The sequence below is a fragment of the Drosophila elegans genome, unplaced genomic scaffold (assembly GCF_018152505.1).
Source record: "Drosophila elegans isolate 14027-0461.03 unplaced genomic scaffold, ASM1815250v1 contig_520, whole genome shotgun sequence".
Lineage (NCBI taxonomy): Eukaryota > Metazoa > Arthropoda > Insecta > Diptera > Drosophilidae > Drosophila > Drosophila elegans.
In genome coordinates this window covers 4,405,388-4,426,333 of record NW_024545903.1, presented here as the reverse complement: position 1 = coordinate 4,426,333, position 20,946 = coordinate 4,405,388, and the positions used below count along the sequence as shown (strand labels likewise).

The 20,946-nt window shown below is 43.7% G+C and overlaps 7 protein-coding genes across 11 annotated transcripts; 3 read left to right on the top strand and 4 right to left on the bottom strand.

The window, feature by feature from the left end:
- Window positions 1–400: 400 nt before the first annotated feature.
- LOC108145471 (DNA methyltransferase 1-associated protein 1) lies at window positions 401–2,206 on the bottom strand. The gene is made up of 5 exons (XM_017270921.2): window positions 2,014–2,206; window positions 1,560–1,949; window positions 915–1,504; window positions 701–855; window positions 401–621 (listed from the first exon to the last, which is right to left on the bottom strand). The coding sequence occupies exons 1-5, from the start codon at window positions 2,112–2,114 to the stop codon at window positions 556–558; spliced, it is 1,302 nt and encodes a 433-aa protein (XP_017126410.1). The 5' UTR covers window positions 2,115–2,206; the 3' UTR covers window positions 401–555.
- A 151-nt stretch (window positions 2,207–2,357) lies between these two features.
- On the top strand, window positions 2,358–5,013 carry LOC108145508. Its single transcript, XM_017270974.2, has 3 exons — window positions 2,358–2,488; window positions 2,552–3,504; window positions 4,214–5,013. Exons 1-3 carry the CDS (start codon window positions 2,449–2,451, stop codon window positions 4,304–4,306), a joined length of 1,086 nt encoding a protein of 361 aa, XP_017126463.1. The 5' UTR covers window positions 2,358–2,448; the 3' UTR covers window positions 4,307–5,013.
- On the top strand, window positions 4,456–8,360 carry LOC108145507 (NAD kinase 2, mitochondrial). 4 transcript variants are annotated; one of them, XM_017270971.2, is made up of 6 exons: window positions 4,456–5,088; window positions 6,040–6,286; window positions 7,098–7,326; window positions 7,389–7,595; window positions 7,655–8,057; window positions 8,112–8,360. In XM_017270971.2, the coding sequence occupies exons 1-6, from the start codon at window positions 5,049–5,051 to the stop codon at window positions 8,213–8,215; spliced, it is 1,230 nt and encodes a 409-aa protein (XP_017126460.1). In that variant the 5' UTR covers window positions 4,456–5,048; the 3' UTR covers window positions 8,216–8,360. The 4 variants fall into 4 exon arrangements, with proteins under 4 accessions (XP_017126460.1, XP_017126458.1, XP_017126461.1 ...); XM_017270969.2 differs by having other exon boundaries at window positions 4,458–5,088; window positions 7,086–7,326; XM_017270972.2 differs by lacking the exon at window positions 4,456–5,088 and adding an exon at window positions 5,858–5,963.
- On the bottom strand, window positions 8,267–10,343 carry LOC108145506 (probable ATP-dependent RNA helicase Dbp45A). Its single transcript, XM_017270968.2, has 6 exons — window positions 10,195–10,343; window positions 9,590–10,131; window positions 9,359–9,525; window positions 8,917–9,275; window positions 8,702–8,855; window positions 8,267–8,639 (listed from the first exon to the last, which is right to left on the bottom strand). Exons 1-6 carry the CDS (start codon window positions 10,268–10,270, stop codon window positions 8,351–8,353), a joined length of 1,587 nt encoding a protein of 528 aa, XP_017126457.1. The 5' UTR covers window positions 10,271–10,343; the 3' UTR covers window positions 8,267–8,350.
- Window positions 10,344–10,651: 308 nt separating this feature from the next.
- LOC108145555 lies at window positions 10,652–14,171 on the top strand. Of its 2 annotated transcripts, XM_017271055.2 has the most exons (10): window positions 10,652–10,958; window positions 11,016–11,182; window positions 11,246–11,352; window positions 11,741–11,955; window positions 12,010–12,164; window positions 12,215–12,326; window positions 12,382–12,529; window positions 12,582–12,753; window positions 12,810–13,110; window positions 13,166–14,171. In XM_017271055.2, exons 1-10 carry the CDS (start codon window positions 10,704–10,706, stop codon window positions 13,748–13,750), a joined length of 2,217 nt encoding a protein of 738 aa, XP_017126544.1. In that variant the 5' UTR covers window positions 10,652–10,703; the 3' UTR covers window positions 13,751–14,171. The 2 variants fall into 2 exon arrangements, with proteins under 2 accessions (XP_017126544.1, XP_041565810.1); XM_041709876.1 differs by lacking the exons at window positions 10,652–10,958; window positions 11,016–11,182; window positions 11,246–11,352; window positions 11,741–11,955 and having other exon boundaries at window positions 12,074–12,164; window positions 12,396–12,529; window positions 13,166–14,167.
- Window positions 13,746–16,392, bottom strand: LOC108145554 (sodium/nucleoside cotransporter 1). The gene is made up of 6 exons (XM_017271054.2): window positions 16,167–16,392; window positions 15,807–16,110; window positions 14,574–15,338; window positions 14,177–14,504; window positions 13,944–14,124; window positions 13,746–13,880 (listed from the first exon to the last, which is right to left on the bottom strand). The coding sequence occupies exons 1-6, from the start codon at window positions 16,315–16,317 to the stop codon at window positions 13,867–13,869; spliced, it is 1,743 nt and encodes a 580-aa protein (XP_017126543.1). The 5' UTR covers window positions 16,318–16,392; the 3' UTR covers window positions 13,746–13,866.
- A 19-nt stretch (window positions 16,393–16,411) lies between these two features.
- On the bottom strand, window positions 16,412–20,480 carry LOC108145543 (solute carrier family 28 member 3). The gene is made up of 8 exons (XM_017271043.2): window positions 20,303–20,480; window positions 19,481–19,534; window positions 19,223–19,418; window positions 18,962–19,166; window positions 17,791–18,555; window positions 16,890–17,217; window positions 16,642–16,822; window positions 16,412–16,573 (listed from the first exon to the last, which is right to left on the bottom strand). The coding sequence occupies exons 2-8, from the start codon at window positions 19,532–19,534 to the stop codon at window positions 16,488–16,490; spliced, it is 1,815 nt and encodes a 604-aa protein (XP_017126532.1). The 5' UTR covers window positions 20,303–20,480; the 3' UTR covers window positions 16,412–16,487.
- Window positions 20,481–20,946: the final 466 nt, after the last annotated feature.

The window sequence follows — 20,946 nt, the reverse complement described above, 5'->3', positions numbered from 1 at the left end:
TTTTCCTCTCCGCTTCTCGTTTGTTTGTTTGTGTTTGCCTTCGCAGTCGTCGGTTCATTCACAAATACTGGTCCGATGAATGGGCCGCCGCCTCCGCCTCTGCATCTATATCCGAATTGTGTGGGCAGGCAGGCAGGCAGGCAGGCAACCAGGCAACCAATTGAACATGGCTCGATTCTCTTTTTTCGGCTCGCCAAAGATCGCATACCGGGCCGCTTCTGCTGCCATTGCTGCTGCTGATGCTAGCCTAACCCAAATACTAGCCACTAGGCGAGCATGGATAGCTGGAAAATAAATCAAGCACTGGGAAATGGTTCTCACACTCGACATGGCATCTGCCTGGTTGGCCAACGTTGGCCGTGGGCTATTTGATTTTCACATTGAGTGTGCCGCAAAACAATTTTCTTGTTTATCCATTTATTTCCCCATGCGGACTGGGAGTAGCGCAAATGCACAAATATGGACACTGGAAAACGGGTTACAATGATTAGCACGCCGCACACACGTCGGCGTCTGGAGAATCTGCAGTAGTGGAAACGGGCCGCGTTAACTTAATTAATTTGTGCTATTGTCCAGAGCTTCGGTCTTGATGGGCACCAGTGAGGGCGGGATGTTCAGCGTCTGCATGGTTTGAATGGATTGAAGGAAAGCCAATTAGCCACCTTGGTTCGGAAGCGTTTTCTTTGGTCTGGCGACTTACCTTGCCGGGACAGGCGGCCTCGTACTGGTGTTTCAGGCTCTCCATCTCGTAGACGCAGGTGGACAGGGCTGTGCGCAGCTCGCAGAGCAAAACCATATCGGAACGCAGCTCGTTGAAGGAGATGCATATGTCCTCCGTCGGCGGCGGAGCGGGATCTTCAAAGAACAAGCCAATTAGCGCCGGCTGGCGAATGTCTACTAACGCAACGACTCACCAACTTTGAACTCCTGGATGGCCTGCTCGAGGGCCTTTACCTTGCGCTGGCCAATGTTCGCCGGCAGCTTCATTTTTTGCGAACGCAGCGAAACGCCGGAACCGCGCAGGTCAGCGAACTTGATGCCGCTGCTGCCTATCTCTATTGCGTTCACCACCGAGTCCACCTTGGAGGGTCGCGGCTGATGGTGTACCTTCTTCTTGTGCAGTTTCTTTTCGTACTTCCGGGTGCTGGGCGTGTTGGAGGCGTGTTCGTTCTGCTGATCTGCCTGTGAGATGAGCTTTTGCAGGTCCTGTGTCTTGCGCTCGCGCTCCTTCTTACGGGCCTCGATTTTCTTCATCTCGTTGATCAGCATCTGCTCCTCCTCGACCTGCTGGGTGGTGCGTTTGAACAGCTTTTCGAGCTGCTCCTTGCGCCGCCGCTCGTGCTCGGCATCATAGACGAATACTTTCTTCTCGCTGGTCTGATTCTTGGCTTTGGCGAGCAGGGCCACCACCTCGTAGTAGCGCTCCTTCAGCTCCTCCACGGTCTTGGCGCCATGCTGCTGCCGGTTCCACCGATCCGCCATCACAATGAAACGGAGGTCGAAACTGAAAACCATAGTACATAAGAACAGTGTCCATAAGTTGAGAGTGCGAAGCCTACCGTCTGGCCAGATCGAACAGGTGATCTGTCTGCACCTTGCTCCAGTTGTTGATGTTGTTTCGCAGGTGCGCATTGTACTCCGTCATGGTGTAGGAGGGCACCTCCAGCTGTTTGTTGAACTTGGCGAAGGGATAGTCGGTGGAGTCGTCGGTGACCCGTTTCCAGTGGTGAAAGACAGCGGCATCGTTGCGCGCCGGATTCGAGAATGGAGCCCACTCCCACTTGCGAACCTTCTTCATCCCCAGACGCGCCTTCGTCTGCTTGTAGCCGGCTCCAATGCCCAGTGCCGTGTCCGTCGGCAGGAGCGGCGGAGCATCCTTTTTGTCTGTGTAGAGCAGGGCGAACACCTCCCGATGCATTCCCTCCGGTCGACGGGATGCAGTCTTGGTCCTGCCATAGTAAACAATTCAAACAATTTAAAATAAACACTACCCATGTGAATGCATTTGTTTACCGCTCGAAATTCCGCTTCTTGGTGGCCAGAAACGAATCCCTCGTCACTTCAGGCGTGTTGGCACGCTCCATGTCCAGAATATCGCGCACATCGGCCGACATGATTACTTAGTTGTAGTTATTAAAAAAGTTTACAATAAAAGACTTGGAAAAATTGTTTATTTTTCTTATTCTTGCAAATATATATGGTTATAAATTTTAAGTGTGACCATAAATACGTAACAGAAAAAAACCGTCTTTCCCCAATAAATACTAAATTTAGTATTTTTCATGACTATTGCGGTTGCACAAGATGTGTCTCAAATTTGCGTCGGTCACTAGGCTTCCACCTCTAGGCGCGAAGGTTCTAACTGTTTATTTTTGACCCGACGCGCACGAGCTTTTTTGTTAAGTATTTTCTATATTTTAGACCAAATTGCAGGCGGGTTAACGCAAAATGACGGATTTCAATGCGTCCGCAGCCATGCTGCCATTGGGTGAGTGTTGGTAACTTTACCATTTCGTTCCCCTTTGAGAAACCTTAATTTTCGTTCCAACAGACGAGTACTACCAACAGTGTGTAATACCAAAACCAATAGTTCCGCCCCGTTACTCCAGTAATCCCATTCCAAAGAAAAACAGACGCCAGGCCGGGCACCTGAGGTCTTACAGGGAGGTGGGCCAAGATGACGACGACGAGGATGAGGACGAGGATATCATGGGCGCCGAGCTGGAGAGGAACTACCAGGAGGAAGGCGCCAGCAATGCCAATCTCAACTTTGAGATGAACGACTTCAATAAGATGTACTGGGAGGAGGCGGGTTTGCCGAATCCGGAACTCTCGCAAGGCTCTGCCCAGTGGCACACTTACGGCAACAACTTGAACCGGCCAGCGGGAGCACCTTCTCTGGTGCCCAATGAACCGGCACGTGGCAGTGTCAAGTCGCGTCTGGATCTGAGAAATGGATCACGTTTTCGAAACAATAATAACCAGGGGCGCCATTTTAACAACTCACAACATCGCAACAACTTTCACCGCGGACAGCAGCAGGCGCAGAGCGACATGGAGCACCGCATGCGTACCGCCTACAACGCCTTCAGCAGCCAGACAACAACCAGCCAAGCCATACATCCAGGCGACGTATTAACGAACATAAACAATCATTTCCAGTATCCTCAACAGGGCCCCAGTGACCTGCTCACCAGCACCAACATGAGGGGATTCGAGCCCAACGACTGGACCGGCTCCAGTTCAATCAACTCCCTGATCGATTCGGTCTCCAATATCCCGGATAATCGTGTCAATAATCGTGTGGGCTTGAGTTCGCACATTACCCCATTGAACGACAAATTTGGCAGTGGAGCACAGGATTACTATCTTCAGGAGCCGAGCTTGGACACCACCAACGATTCCGAGAGCATGAAAGTCAGTAAAATGGCCCATAACGTGCTACTCTTGCTCAAGAGCGTCGCTCAGAGGACCGAGCAAGGTGCATCAACTGACTTTTTGCAGGTAATGGAAACATTTTATGTAGTTCGGCTTTAATTTTGCGTATTTTTTATGTAACATGGGAGTGTAGAACAAGGGAAACTACAGACCTAAGCTTATTTATTAAAATTAGTTAAGAAACACAGCCGCTTTCACATATTAATTTTAAATTAAGAGTAACTTGCAAAGGAAGTAAGCATGGGTGTTCTTAGGTCCTCAGATTGAGCAAATTACATATAAATAGGAGCTGCCTAGTTTTAAAAATGATTAACCAACAAGAATGAAAGCAATCTTCGACAAGTCAAAATTTATTGCATCTATATGATATAGCCGTCTGTTTTTCTGAAAGATTATCACTATGTCTTGAAAAATATTCACAAAACTTTAAATTATAATTTTTTTTAATTTGGTTTTCCGATTGTTTCCGTAAGAGCTGGTCGTTTTATCCGGCTCATTCCTCTTCAAATACTAGAAAGACAACTTTTATAAAATTTTTATGCTGCCTGGATCTTGGTGCTGATTAAGAATATATGTACTTTATAGGGTCAAATATGTCCCCTTCACTGCGTTGCGAGCTTATGACTGAAATGGCCTTACCCTTAATACCCTCTATTAAACAAAACATCAAATTAGAAAACCCAAAGTCATTTAAGTATTACCCGATTTGTTATTAAAAATTTATTCTTTTTAAGGCCAGCTTTATTAATCTGCAATAATAATTTGATTTTTCTAGAACATCGACTGGATGAACGGACCGGTAGAAGATCCCCAAAGTGACGATATGCCAGGATTGGTCGGGCAGTACCAGCAGCAGCGCTTCAACTAGTCATCCAATCTGTATTAAGTTATTTTTTAAGAACCAACATCACGATGTTCAAATTCGAATTAGTTGGGATTGGCGGGCACTTTCTGTGCGAATTGTTATTGTTGTGCAGAGCAAGAAGAAGATTTCGGTGAGGTTCAGTGAATGGCAGCGAGTGAATAGACGACGACGACGACGACGACGACGGAGGTTTTTTTATATACAATACATATTTCGGCTGATAAGAACAGGCTGGGCCGCTTATCAGCAATGCACAACAAGAAGCACACACGGACGGGCGAGATGTGAGAAGCGAAAGCGGACGAAAATAGAAACAAACGGCGATAAATTTACAGCGAAGGCGAATTTTTATACATAAGCGAAGTGCCGCAGAGGAATAGAGTAGTAATCCAATCAGTTAATCAGCCAAACAGCCGGAGTGCGACGTGAAAATGATCAGTGGGAACGGATAGCGAGATAGTGAGCAGTGATCGTAACTCCGGATAGTGCTAAATATCAACCCAAACCCAACCTATGTGTTGTGCCTTGTCGAATGTAGAACGGCCACCTAATTTGTTAATTTTTTGTTGGTCAAATGCCGACGGAGGCAGCCAACTAAACAAAGAGCCATTGATTCTTTTCATTTAGTAACTTGTACATCCTAGTTTTGTAGCGGTACCAAACTCATAAACCCGCAAATAATAATAGACAATAAACTTAAATCAGAACCCTAAATGTTCGTTGTTCGTCCTCGCCAGTACCCAGCATGTTGAAATCGAAGCAGTTGCTCCAGCAGTTTTCCAAAGGTAAGGATCATCACTCGGTTTTTGGAGCTGAAATGGCGCAATTTCAGTTATATTACACACATCAGCTATCTGTGTTTTCGTTGCCGCCTTTATTATCAGCTTTTGGCATGTGCTGGAATAAACATAATACTATATCACCACCGCGTAGGCTCGCCTTGACAGACCTTAATCGCATCTGACTCTAACCAAGCCGAAGATTATCAGTAAACACTTTTTTTTGCCAAATTCTTTGTCATGGTGAACTTTTCTTTGGCACACTGGTGAGCAGAAGTATCGTGATATAGAATGGATATTCAAAAAAAATAACATTAGAATGCAGTTATAAAAAAACCTTGAAATTTTATGAAATATAATTAAATTTTTTGAGTAATTGCCACTAATCAGTAGACAGAATAACCTATTTATGTATATGAATTTTTTGAATTCCATAATATAAGTTTTTCACGTAGTAACGTTAAAATATCTTACTATTCGGTTTTTTTATAATTAACCAACAAAAAACTGTCACCCCTAACATAAATATCTTGTATTAAATATTTATATTACGAAGTGATTGGATTATCTTTATAATGAAAATTTCTATCCGCTAACGAAGATAATAAATGTACATACATATTAACATATGCGTGGTGGATTAGCTTTTCCTGCAAACAACAAATTTTGGATACAAATAAAATAAATATAAAAACATGTCAAAATATAAAGCTTTTTTAAAAAATTTGTAATTAAAATTTATAGTGAGGCAATACTTTCGTAGACGACTGTGTTGCTAATCAGCTGTTCTGGGAGATTCCCAGCGAAATCGGTTTGTTGGGTTTTGCTTTTCGGGCGCAGAATGCTCGTAAGTGGCAGGTCGATTTTACCAAAGGAATTAAGTAAATTTTCCTGCCAGTGGGGCACCCCAAAGATTGGAATATCGTGGTCAACCTTTCACATCTTCTCATTTTACAGAATACGCCAAGCTTACGCCGACCAATTTCAAGCTAAAGCGGGCTCTGATAGTCACCAAGTTGTCCCGCTATGAGTTCGAGCAACTGCGTCATCCGGAACTATCGCCGGATCAGCTGCAGCAGAAGCTACGCGACCGGGGAACCGACGTGGAGATGGTCCTCTACCTTCACAAGGTTCACAAGGATTTCGAGCGCCGGGTCGTCCAGAGCTTCCAGGATGTGGGCTGCGAGGTGAAGCTGTCCAGCAGGTGTGTACATCCAGTTCCACTTCGTCCTCACATTAAGTGATTGAAATGGTTCTTTACGTGGATGAGGTTATTGGTACATACATACATAGGTATTGCATATACATACAATATAGGTTCTTTCCCTAATATATTTTTAGGAATTACCATTAATATTTTGATAGAGTAAAAGGGTATATCACAGGTAGAAGACTGATTTCAACCATAAAAAATATATTTATTCTTGATTAGTATCAATAGGCGAGTTGATCTTGTGCTCATGTAATTAATTTCGAAATTACATGATTACATTGCATCACAATTTTTTGTTAAACCTAATACGCCTACTACAACGCTTACAAATCGGAAACATCTAGATACATGGTATAAAAATGTTTACAATCAACATCTATCAATACACCAACAATTTTTGAAATCAAACAATTATTTAAGGAGTTATTAAGAAATGAAGTTTATTGACCAGTTGGTAAATAAACCTGACCGCCAGATGGCGTCACACCTTTATTGCCATCTTATAGGAGAGTATTTGTTTGTGGTACTCGACAAAAGATCTTCTTTTTGCTTAACTTAATTCTTAGGTAATTCAATAAACGTTTGCACCCAATAACACCCACCTAAAGACCTTCAACCACTGCTCCCGATGTTGTGCTGTGTGTCTCGTCACCTCGTCACATACTATACTTTATATGTATCTTCGATTCGTGACTACTACCCGCTACAATTGATCTCCACCATCACACACTTCGTGTCTCCCATGCGGCCCCTCGCCTTGCCATGTGTGTTGACTTTACTAAACGAGCAGACTTGAATTTAGAAGCTCGTTGAGCAAGGACGTCATGAGCTGGGCGGACGTCATCGTGCCGGTGGGTGGCGACGGTACCTTCCTTCTGTCCGCCGGACGCGCCAGTCCGCTGTTCGCGCTCAGCCAGCAGAAGACGCCAATCGTGGGCTTTAACTCGGATCCGCTCCGCTCGGAGGGTCGACTCATGCTGCCCAAGCACTATTCGGATAATCCCGCCGATGCCGTGTCCCGCATCAAGAGCGTAAGTCCTGTAAAACATTTGGATATATGGATATATTCAACAAATGTCTCATCTCTTGTCAGGGCGACTTCAAGTGGATGCACCGCTCGAGGGTGCGGACTACGATGCTGGGCAGCAACGGCAAGATCCCGGAGTCGACAGACCTCTTTCGGCACACAGAGGTCAAGATGGAGCAGGTGACCACTGCACCCGAAATGCTGGACCGGGACATGGCCTTCAAGTACAAGGCCAAAATGAAACGCATCCTACCGTACTTGGCTCTCAACGAGGTTTGGCCACAAACTACTGTTTGCGAGACTATAGCTAACACCATATTTCACCTCCACAGGTATTTATCGGGGAACACCTCTCAGCCCGAGTGTCCCACTTGCAGCTGGTGCTGGACCACCAGGAAGTGGTGAACAAGACCAAGTGTTCCGGCCTGTGTGTCAGCACGGGCACCGGCTCAACATCCTGGCACACCAGCATCAATCGCATTACCAGTCGGGATGTGGACGATCTGCTGCGCTCGCTGCCCAATAGTGGTTCGAAGGACGTGATGATGCTGCGCCAGAAGGCGGAGGAGATCGCCCAGCGGTACAACCAGGGGCTGCTCTTTGCGCCGGACGACCCGCGTCTCTGCTACTCCATCCGGGAGCAGATCTGTGTGGGCGTGTGGCCCTCGCCAAAGACCTTCAAGGAGCGCGATTTTGTGCAGACTGTGTTCGTCAAGTCGCATTGCATCGATGCCAGTGAGTAACTAAGAGTCCAGACACGAAACAAGATATAAAACTGCTTTTCCACAGACCTTGTAATAGATGGCAGCATTTCGTACCCCTTCAACGATGGCGCCAAAGCTTTGCTGGAGGTCCATCCCGAGGATGCCCTTCTGACAATCGCTTTAGACTGAATCCAGTGATGCGTCCCAAGTGCCTGGTTATCTAGCCCTAGCATGTCTGAATTTTTGAAATTATTTAAGTATGCATTTTGCAACTACTTAGCAGTGTAAGCTCAAAAGTTATTTTGTTATTATATAAACATATATTTAAACATCACGTTTGAGCTTTCCTTTTGATTTTTGGATAGTTTGTTTGCTCCTCTGGGCTTGGGCCGGCTTTCCTTTGCTGAGCCTTTTTAATGGTTTCTTTTCGGCAACCTCCTTGGGGGCTCGACTCCGACCCTTTCCTTTTTTCTCGAATCGAGCGCTGTCCACAGACTTGAAGCGGTCATCCTGAAGCAGAGCCTTGCCCTCTCCGCTAGCCGCTGACTCTTCCTGCTGCAGTTTCCTTTTCCGACGTATCTCCTTCAGTTTATCCTTCTGCTTTTTGCGATAGCTGCAGTTAAAATTGAAATGAGTTAGGAAAACGTTGAGAAGGAAGCGATTTCCACTGCTTACAGCGCTTCCATTTGGTCTGGATCCTTGCCCTCCATTATCCACGTTTTGCGTCGGTAGTTCTGGGCCCGTTCATCGAAATCGTTGTTGTCCAACAGCATTTCAGACTCACGGCGCGTCACGTTCACTTGCATGAAAATTCGCTCCACCATGCGTTCTAAAATGTTTAATTTTGAATTTAAAAAAGAGCTTTATCACTGAATGTATTCGAAGCTTACGATCGATGGGATGCTCGGTTAGCTTTGTGTTGATCTCCTCCTCGATGGCGCCCAAGAGCTCCAGATCGCGCGGAAAGCGGAATATGGAGATGGACATGCCCTTTCGCCCCGCCCTCGCTGTCCTGCCCACGCGATGGATGTACTCCTTGGGCGTCCGGGGAAGCATGTGATTCATAACCAGCTGGACACTGGGTATGTCCAGCCCTCTGGCAGCCACATCGGTGGCAATCAGCGTGCGAATGTGGTTGGACTTGAAGCGACTGAGGGCAGCTACACGCTCCTTCTGCCGCATGAAGCCATGCAGGCAAACATTGTCAATGTCCATGTTCTTTAGGGTCATCGAAAGAAGCTGGCAGTATCTGCAAATAGTTTTAATTGGATTTATATACTTTAACAAATTAAGCCTAAATCTAGCAAGTCTTTTACATAAACTTTCTCTTACTTTTTTGTGTTGGTGAAGATCATTACATTGGCGTTCTCGTTCTCCTCGCGATACTTTCTCAGTGACTCGATCAAAACCATGTCGCGATCGTAGTCGGCACACAGCAGATAACGCTGATCCAGAGTGTCTACCGTAGCGACATCGGAATCCTGCGACCACTCGAGGCACTAAACACGGAAAAAAGGAAAGCCATTTAACACAAGCTCGCATTAGCATGCTAAACAAACTCACATCGCTGGCAATGGGAAATATGCTGGACTCCTTCATAAAGTCCTTCATGGTGGCGGAGAAGAAGAGGTTCTGCCTCGTCTTGGGCAGACACCTTTCGATGATGGCCAGGCTCTCGTCGAAGTCGCCGTTCAGCATGCGATCCGCCTCGTCCACAACCAGGTACTTGAGATTGTCGAAGGAGAAGGTGTCACAGCCGGTGAGGTGATCCGCCAAGCGCCCGGGCATGGCCACCACGATGTGCGGTCGCTGCATCAGCTTCTGGCTCTCGATCATCTGGTCGGTGCCGCCGGAGACGACGCACACGCGCACCCCCATCGCCTGTCCGGCCACCAGAAACTGCTCGGATATCTGGTAGGCCAACTCGTGCGTGGGCGTCAGGACCAGGGCGAAGTGGCTCACTGGCTCCTCGCTCAGCCGCTCCAGAATGGGCAGGGCGAAGGCAAACGTTTTGCCCGATCCCGTCTTGGCTGCCCCGATGCAATCCTTACCCGCCAATATGGCCGGAATGCAGTTCTGTTGGATGGGAGTTGCTCCTTTCAGGCCTAAAAAACAGACGCGGATGAGGTTTATACGCTTGGTTTACACAATGGCTGACTAGACATTACCCAACTTGGTCAGCTGCTTCACCAACCAGGGACGCAGGCCCAAGATCTGGAAGGGATTAACCTCCTTCCGTTGCATTTCGGTAAATAAAAATACAACGAAGTTAGGTATGAAAACAACGTGCGCGAGCGCTAGTGATGGGAAAATGCCGACTGTTGATGGCACTTAAAACTATCGATTGACGATTGTTACGATTGCATGATTTTAAACATATGTTTTAGTTTTTATTTCCAAAAAAAAAATACAATTAATTTTGTTATATAAAACAATGCATTAAGCAATATTGAAAATTATTTTGGTTTTTAAGTTTGCGTTTTTATAAAATAAAATTTACAAACACAACAAAATGTTATTTGATGAAAACTGAACTATCGGCTGCTTTATTACGGCTTATTACATCTCTATTAGCTGTTTTGGCGTTGGTTTCTTTCATCTCTATTAGCTGTAGTGGCGCGATCTTTTTGTAAACACACATTGGTTTTTGTATCCAGCTTCTTCAATTAAAGCAAAAATGTCTGAGGAATTTGAGAATCCGACTGTAGTATCCCTAACCTTCAGCGAGCTCCAGGCTATAGACCAGGAGGATATCATCTTGCTAGTAGACGTGGATTCGGCAGTAAATATCTCTAATGCATGTATCGCAAACAAATCCGCCGATCGTATAGAAGTCTTGACCTTGTGGATCAGTAAACTATTAAAGGCTTATCTAGAGGAATCTGTGTGCTGCCTCCGAGCGGTTAAGGAAATGTGCCAGTGGTTTTACCTTGTAGGTCATGTCACACACGTACTATGATCTCTTTAATTTACTTTGGATTTATTCCAGGAGTCAGACAATTCCAAAGGAGTTAACAGCGAGCAAAAAAAACTTTTCAAGGAGACCCTTGCATTCTTAATCGTATCCAGGAATCATTTGCTAAAAGCAGGCGAACGTATGGTGCAGTTCTTTGCCTATCTTCTATTAACAATGATTGACTTCATCCTTGGAGAAGGGTAAGCTTTGTTTAGATGAATCTCTATATAAGAGACGCCGTATTTATAATACATTTTATCCAGCGAAGCAACTGAGCAGCAGCTTCTTGCAGATCTTCAGTTTGCAGTGCTGTCCCTGCTAAAAGAGAATACCACCGAAGCAAAAACATTCCACCCTCGCATCACACCCTGTAAGTTGGGAAACTATAAAAACTATGAAAGTATCTTCTTAAGACTTTTTATCAGACCTGTTTCGATTACAGTACTCTTTTGGACATAAGTATTAATATCCAGAAAAGAGCATTCTGTTCGAACTTTTGATCGAAATCGATTAAGATGTGCAAATTAAATTAATTTATAACTAAGGATTAAAACCGAATCATATATCGGTATTGGTTACGGTTATGGTTTCAACCAATATAAATATTTCGATTATATATATATTTCGGTTACGGTTTCGGTTGGCCAAAAAAAGTATATTTCGGTTACGGATTTGATTTCGTTTTACCGGTGGGATACCCAGTTTTTAATGTTCGTTAAACAGCTTAAACCTATCTTCTCTGTTTTTTTAATTTTCAGTGATGCAGAGGATAATTGAAATCGCAGATTTCGAAAGAAGAACACTTGAGGATTTAGAGTTACCTGTGAAGACAAGCGAGACCATAACTTTTATGTGCGTGCACTACATGTCGTGCGTTAATCTCAAAGACGAACCATTGCCCCAATGGCTCAAGGAGACGGTTTTGCATCTATGCAAAATGGTCCTCGGTTACTTGGAGGGTCTTTACGAAAACGTAAGTTGTGCCATAATTTTTATAAACTTTGCAAAAATAAAAATTGATTTTCAGGATGTACTTACTGTTCCCGCGGAAAAGTTAAAAGAGTTTATGGAAGTCGTGAGGGCCTATTTCTTAATGTTGCAGCAGATTTTCAGAAATGGTGCAACGCACGTTGACCAGGATGTAGCTCTTTGTCTTATGGATCTATTCATGTGTGAGGAAGCGTAAGTTAGTTCAAAATCAATACCATTTGCTATGACTATTTTTGTTTTAGTACATCATCATATTATTCCGACAAGGATATTCAACACCTTATATCTTCGTATGTGAGACCAAATATAATGGAACTGTATGAGCTGGTTTATTCATTCGACGAATGTCAAGAGGTAAGATAGAAACAATATATCAGATATTTTTTTAACACACAAGTTTATGCTCTAGTATTTACTATCCAGTATTCTTGGTCCACCAGAAGAGGATTACTTCGAGGTTTGCATAGATTTTGTAACTGCTGTATCCACAGACGAAGCGGTTGTCCTTCCAAATACTTGTCAGACACTTAAGAAAATCTTTGAATATTTGTTTAAAGGTAAGGCATCTTAATGAATGTCGATTTTGTATATGATTAGCTGATCCCACAGATGCCACCAACTTTGTTAATGCCGAGCGCTACGAACAAGTAATGGATTCATTTGGTAGTCTTCTTTATTTGGTGGCTAACAGAGAACTGCATAGCTATTTCTGTGCTGGCATATTTCAAAAGGATATAATCACAGCCCAAGTGTGTGCTGATATACTCATGCTGTGTTATCGGTTAGTAATGGTATATTATGGCGAACTTTTGTTTGATTAATACAATAATATTCTAGCTTGAAAGAGGAAAATAAATGTTGGACACTCAGTGCTATAGAAAAGGCTGTGGAATTCTGGAATAAGTGCAACAATTCTTATTCCATGTTTTCACAAAATCCCAGCCAATGGCATGTACAGCGTTTCCTGAAGTATTTTCACTGTCTGGGGAAGCAGGAACTTCCTGCCTTGAGCATTCGAAATTTTCGCCACCTCTTGGCAGTTATTACTGAAGACGAACATATAGGAATAAAATTATTGAAGCGCTTAGACTGTGTCTCATCTGCAGCCCCCACAAAAGTAGAGGTCTACTATGAAATGGTTAGTATGAGTAATGTTTTAGTACTAAAAATTGTAACCTCTGCCTTATCAACAGACTGCTCTTATAGAACTTTTGGTTAAACACAGAAACACCGACTGTTCCCAGTGGTTTCAGCGGACATCAGAAATGGCCAAGCAACTGATGAGCCTAGAAAAGAGTACGACCTTCACTAGTGCCTATTTTAAACTGTTGGGTAGTGCTACCAAATCCACCCAGTTGCTGATATTACGGGGACTATCTCCAGACAGCGGATGCACCAACTGGCACCGACAAAGATTCATCGCCGGTTGCAAAGTCAGCGATGATGCCCAACTAAAAGCATTTAGTGCCCGCCACTTAATCAAAGCTGAAGTACAGCTGCTACTGCAGGCCTTGCGACAGAAACCCATAACTGTAGATTCATTAGGAGATGATTTATTTGATGTCAGTAAATTGAGCTACACACGAAGCTCGGAGCACAAGTGCTTAGTTTCTAGCCTGAAGCGTAAGCGGAATGAAATACCGATCAAGCAAATCCTACTCGACATTTATGAGGGCTCCCTTCAATTAAGCCAGGGCAGAGAGGACTTTGATGCTACCGATTCGGATCTCCTCAAAAAAGTTTTGGCTAACTTGAGTAGTATTTTACCAAAACCTTAGCGTTATCCATTGTTTTCTATACTCATAATTTAAGATCGGACATCCACATCCACATGTTGCAAAGCAGTCTCTAACTTAATGGTTCTTTTGAAGTCAAGACGGCGAATTAAATAATGCTAAATAAGAATACCTAGAGAAGCCGATGCTTGCGTTAGAATAATGCAGACGAATTGAAAACTATATGAAAACACACCTGCAATGGATGCTGATGTAAAGCTGACGAAACTGCCGGAAAAGTAGGCTCGGACGGCCACTTTGGCAATGTCTGGTCGTCGGCTTGGGGCCATTGCACTAAGTCCAGCGATGAGGATGCCCAGTGATCCGGGGTTGGCAAATCCGCAAATGGCAAACGTGGCAATTACCGCACTCCGTGGCTGTAATTTGGTAAATGGATCTATAATTTATAGGAGTAATATAGATACCTACATCGACCTTTTCTTCCTTCGTTAACTCGCCAAGGTGCTTAAAAGCGATAAACTCATTGATCAGCGATTTCTCGGCCACGATTTGCCCAATCTCTTGACAGTCGTGCCACGGAACACCCATCACGAACACGACTGGCACAAAAATCTGGGAGAGTAGGTAAAGCAGCGTGATGTTCTGCAGCCCGATTAGCTCGAATGTCCACTCGGTTAATGCGTTAAGAAAGGACACAATGGCCAGGAAGGCAATTATGTTCGCCACGATTCCGAGCACAATCAACAGGGCCGCTGCGGCCCCACCGGCTGCTGCATCCAAAATGGAGTCATCCTGCCTTTACCAGATGATCAGAGTTTCAAATTTAAAAAAGAAGAGATCTTAACAGAAAGTATGCGAGTCTTACGATTTCTCCAGCTTAATGTTATCGGACCTGGTCAGCGACTCCTCAGTCTCTGGGTAGAAGAGCTTGGAAAAGGCCAGGGCACCCGGAGCAGCCATCACGCTGGCCGAGATCAGGAGGGCGGCCGAGGCGCCAAAGCTTACGTAAGCCCCAAAAACGGATCCCGATACTGACGCATAGCCGGAGGTGCAGATCGTGTGCAATTCGCTCATGGTCAGTATTGCGATGTACGGACGGACTAACAGGGGACTCTCGGTCATGCTTAGAAAGACATTGCCCGCCGCATTCACGCTTTCGCAAACGGTGGTGCCCACCGTGGCCTGCAGCAAAAACCCGAAAATGCCCAGGACGAACTGCATCCAGCCCAGGTAGTACATGATGCTGGTCATCACGCTGAAGAAGAACACCACCGCCAGTATGGCAAAGGCGAAGACGTACTCATCGCAGATTCGATCTCCGTACACGAAGCGTGCTCCGTCCTGGGTGTAGGCCAGAAATTTGGTCACCTTATCCCCGAGACATTCGAAGGCAGCCTGGCCGAAGTTGACCCGCAGGCAGATAATCCCCAGAAGCAGTTGGCCCAGGAGCCCATGCGTCACGATGCGCCACGGCACCCTCTTGTGGTGCTTGGAGGCTGCAAATCCGATCAGGATAAAACACAGGGGCCCCAGCAGTCCGATCGCCTTGTTGATGTCGGAGCGACACTCGTAACCGAGGTAGGCCACCGCCACTGAGACCGCAACTACCAGCATCACGCCAGAGACGATCCTATAATTGTAATTAATCTTTATTTAAAACAAATTCATAAAGCACTCTTTCCAACGGCCAAAATGTTCTTTAAAAAGTGGATAACGAATGCATTATTTAGTCTTCAGTAATCTAAAAAGAATGCATAACAACCTGGATTATTTCTTTGCCATAGGCATTATAATGCAGGACATATACAATCTGTATTACTAGTAATGGGAAACATAACTAATTACAAAGTTGTTATAAATAAATTAGAAACTTGGCAAGTTTGGCAATAAACAATAATTTTAGTCAATATTTAACTATCTGTTCATTTGTTTTAAATTGCTTTGTCTTTGGGCGATCTTTAAGGTTTTTATGGTAAAACATTCTATAAGTGGTTCTAATAATTAAGTGATTGCTCCTTAAAGCCATATTTTTAAGCCTATAACCCATTGGTTTTTGGCAGTTTTTCCCTCATTGTATAACAACCATGTTATCACTCACCATGTCCGACTAAACTTAATCCATAAGTCAATGGCTGGTTCTATGTAATTGTTATACAGTTTGATGCCCACAAATGGCTTAAACACCCAGTAGTAAAGCCACAATATATAAAACAAAACAAATAAGGTGAGAAGAAATCCGTATCCATGGCACCAGTTCATGTTACACAGAATTTTTGGGGTAAACGCTTCCTCTTCGGATTCGGCTGAGTTTTCATTTGTGGTCGCTGGTTCTAGTTCTGATGAGTTTCCTACCGTTTCCGTGGCGGGACTCTCAGGTGGCACGCAATCATCGGATTCCTTGTCTATACCCCCCTTGGATAAGTAATTTCTTATTTGTTAGGGCGTGCAAAACACTTACCATACAAAACAAATACGACTGTTGCTCCAATAAAATACAATATGAAGATTGTGTGAAATAAGACATGAAGGACTATATAGGTAATTTGTTTTGCCTTTGATGGAGATGGTTTCTCCTCCGGTTCTTCGGCTGGAGGCGCCGGCTCAGCCATTTCGAGTAAAATGAGAGCAGAATGAATATATAAATGTGTGCTTATGTATGACTCACATCCCAAAGCCTAAATAGTAATAGTCTTATCAAAAATATTTATTTAATAAATAAGAATTTGTGTATTTTGCTTAATTTGATCAGCTAATTATCACGATCTAAAACTGCAAGGAACTAAAACTCCGTGGCATTTTTCCGACCCAATTTCTCGAATATCCTGTTGTAGCTCACCCGCTCATCCTCTTCTTGTATAAGGATGCCTACAAGAACACACAAATAAATACAATCAATGATAATTCTTGAATATTTCAGTAATCCATCTACTAACCAGCAAAACTGGCTGACACGAAGCAGACGATGCTGCCCACCACAAAGGCGCGGAAAGCCACCGCAGTGATGGTGGAGCGACGATGAGGCGCCATGGCACTGAGGGATCCGATGAGGATGCCCAAGGAACTGGGATTGGCGAAGCCGCAGATGGCGAACGTGGCGATTCCAGCGCTACGGGCCTGCAATAGTTCAATGCGTTTTAGTTTCCACATAAGTGATTGCATCGAGTGATTGCAGTGAACTTACGGTGATTTCGTTATTTTCGATATATTGACCCAGTCGCTCGTAGGCCACAAATTCGTTGATTATGGTCTTGGTGGCCACCACCTTAGCAATGACGTCGCAGTCTTCTGTCGGAACGCCCATCGCCCAGACGAGCGGGATGAACAGCTTGGAGAATATCCACTCGAAGTCAATGTCGTCCAGACCCACCAAGAAGCCGAACCAGCTAACAATCCCGTTGAGGAAGGTGACGAAGGCCACAAAGGCCACTATGTTGGCGATGATGCCAAGGACAATTGGCACGGCATTGCTGGCTCCACTGGACGCAGCATCCAACAGGGAAGAGTCCTGGCTACATGTAGAAAATTGGATGTTTATGGTTCGCTTTTTTAACTTTGAACATATGTTTTCTTTAATTGCATAACGTAGTATTTTATGAAAAACAACCTATTCAGCAAGAGTTTTTCTCAAATAACATATTCATTCGTTGAAACCTTCTTCTGGCAATCAGTAACAACTGAAGAAAAATTGAGCTGAACCGGCCAAGCCCTTCTCAAAACATTGCTATATACTTTTTAATATTTAATATATTAATATTTGTTTTTTTCTTCAATTTAATTATACATTACTATAAAACTTTTAGAGAATGAAAGAAAAAACTTTTAAAGGAAAATAATTTGGTGACCGTGAATCATTGGAGTCGCCTTGAAAAAATGTTGGGTTCGTATGGGTCGTATCAGAAAAAAAAATGTATATGCATTTTGAAGCTGATGAATTTTTCAAGGTAATCACGAAGAGGTTTTTTTTTCTACGCAAAAAAATAAATGAAAAAAAAGTTTAAAACCTTGCCCTTCCCATTAATAATTGTTTCCTTTCTAAGCTCCTATATCCTTGTAAATAAGCTTTGTTGATCCAAAATACTTACGATTTTTCCAGCTCAATCGAGTCCGATGAGGTCTGACTCTCCTCCGTCTCCGGCATGTAGAGCTTGGAGATGGCCAGTGTGGCTGGAGCTGCCATCACCGAGGACGTGATCAAGTGGGCAGCCGAGGCGCCAAAGGACAGATAGGCCGCCAGGACAGTTCCGGAAACCGTCGCAAAGCCGGACACCATGATGCTGTGGATTTCGCTCTTGGTCAGCTTATTGATGTACGGCCGGATGAGCAGAGGACTCTCGGACATGCCCAGGAAGATGTTGGCCGCCGCCGTGACGCTCTCACAGACGGTGGTGCCCAGGATCGACTGCAGGATCCAGCCCAGCTTGATCACAATCCACTGCATCGTACCCAAGTAGTACAGGACGGAGATGAAGAAGCTGAAGAAGAAGATCACCGGGAGGATGGCGAAGGCGAAGACATTGTTTTTCACTAGGTAGTCGCCGAACACGAAGAGCGCTCCATCGGTGGCGTAGCCCAGGAACGTGGCCACCTTGTTGCCCAAGCACTCAAAGATCTTGCGGCCCACCTCCCAGCGAATGCAGAAAATGCCGAGGAGGAACTGGCACGTGATCCCGGTGATCACAACGCGCCACTTGATGGCGCTCCGCTTTGTGGAGAACACGTAGCCGCACAGGATGAAAAAGCAGGGCGCCACCAGGGACACCAACTTCTGCGGCTCGTCACGGGTCTCGAAGTACACGAAGATGGCCAAAAGGGCCAGGAGCAATGCAATGCTGGCCAGTGAGACAACTCTGGAAGTTAGAAAGGTATAAAAATAGTGTCAAGAATTTATTTCCTTAGCAGGACATTTTTCGGTTCTATTTTGTAGTGAATAAACTTAATTTTGTCTCACTCTGTCATATATTTTATAACAATGGCTTGATCAACTTGGTCTCGTAATTTATCCTACTTTATCACACATTTAGTAACTTTTTATGTTACAAAATAAAATTTGAAATAATTTGAGACAAAAAAATGTTTGTATTATTTTTTTTGTCGAATCATTCTCAAACTTTTAATTACTTTCGCAATATTTTAAAAAAGTTTCAGTCTCGCGTTTGTTTTAAAATACAAATTTCAAAATAAAATTCTGTCACTTTCTCTTCTATGGAACTGTGATAAAGGGAAAAATGACAGTGAAAAATAGTGATAACTTACCTGGTCCTGCTAAAACTGTGCCACTTTTTGGACCAGGGACGTATACAGCCTCTGTACAGGTTGTGTCCCACCATTGGCTTGAAAATGTAGTAATAGAAGAGGCCCAAATAGATGAATCCCAGCAGGAGCAAGAGCATTCCATAACCGGTGCAGAAGTTAATACCACACAGCTTGTTGGTGCTTCCCCAGGTACATTCATAATTGGCTGAATAAGGCACAAGATTAACTCCGGAAATGAGGATTAATTGGTGAAATACTCACTAATGTCGTGATAATGATAGGTGGCATATGAAAAGTAACCCACAACAACGAGGTGCAACAGTATGTAAAGCGAGATCCTCACAACACGCGCAACTTTCGGATTATTATCCAAATATCCTTTTCCTTTGGCGACCTCTGTAATATTTTCCAGCGGCAGTTCCTTAAATTCCTCAGAGTCGTGTATGTCCAGTTCTTTCTGTGAAAAATTGATACCATTTAAACCAAATGCCATAATTTGTATTTCATAAGATGTCTTACATGATCCAGTTCGTAGCCATTGTTAATGGCTCCCTTCGGTGAGTCGGCTGACATCTACAATAAAAAAAAACCCCACAATTAGTTATTTGCACTTGCGGTAATCGTAATCTGCCATAATCTGTATCAAATTATTTCAGCCATCGAGTGGGCAGATATGTATGTGAAGTGTCAAATTCTACAGATAGCTTTCTTTTGGCCAGCTAAATCAAGGTTCGACAAGTTAGACAACTTATGCCCACTTGAGAGAAATCGATAAGTCTTGAAAAGCCGTTTTCTAAATATCGCACGTGGGCTGCAGTTTTATATTATACTTGGCACTTGGTTTTCCAGTGTCAATGGCTTTACTTTAGCACGTGGATCAACACTCAATAAATTTCCGGTCAATAAACGAAAAACGTTGAGGCAACGGTTGTAAATAAACCAGTTCAACCATTATTCCTGATATTTGCGGGTTGTAAATCCCATTCAGTATAGTATATATCCCCGTTGGGAGGTCTTTCGGTTAGGATTTCTCATAGAAGGTAATCGAAACCATGCTGATAGCACTATCGGGTGGCATTTAAGCAAACTCGTGAAAGTTAATAAAGCTCTTAATTATAATCGACTAATTCCGAGAATACGCTTATATATCCCGTGTTGCATGCACTTAAGTAACTCTTCACGAAAGCACACTTGTTTGTTCACAAAATATTTTTATTTGAACGGAAACTTGAGTAAAACAAACAGATTTTACTTTTGTGTAAATACCAGAATTAATCACTTTGTGTTTAACGGTCTGAATAATTATAGCGCCTTGCTTTCGCGCAAAGTCAGTTATTTCACCTTTTTGTATTATTTGTTTTCCCTTTGTATCTAATGAGCACTATCGGCTTGTTGTGGCCGAAACGGGTTTTCAATGTCGTTACTCTCGGTGCGTACTGGCCGAATACAAATGACTGATTAATGCATCTGCTAAGCGTAACTAAAATTTGTGGCTAACTGCCATCGTAGCTCGTTGAAACTCTCGGCAATACTAAATTCGCCAAACTTCGACAGGGCGTTTTTAATACGATCGCAAGTACACGGTATTTGATAAGGGCATATCAGGTTTGGATCGGCACAGTTCGTTTTTTGCTTTAGAAACCTATCTTTTGATTTATAATATCTTGGTATCATTTAGCCTTGCCGATTAAAAGAGATCCTACCAGTTGGGAGCTAGGCAAACCTCAAGTTTGCCTTAAATGCTTTTAAATTCTTCAAATTTATATTCAGGCTGACTTCGATTTGCTTTAAATGATTCTTGGCAATGGGTACTTGACAGCTCCAACTCAATTTGGTTTCGATTTAAAACGAACACTGGGATTTATTTTGGTAGGCGCTAATTTGCTTTAACTACACAGAGAAGAAATTATCAAACAAATATTAGTTTAACAGTGACAACTCATTTTATACAAATTATGTTGTAATTTAATACAAAGCCGAATGCA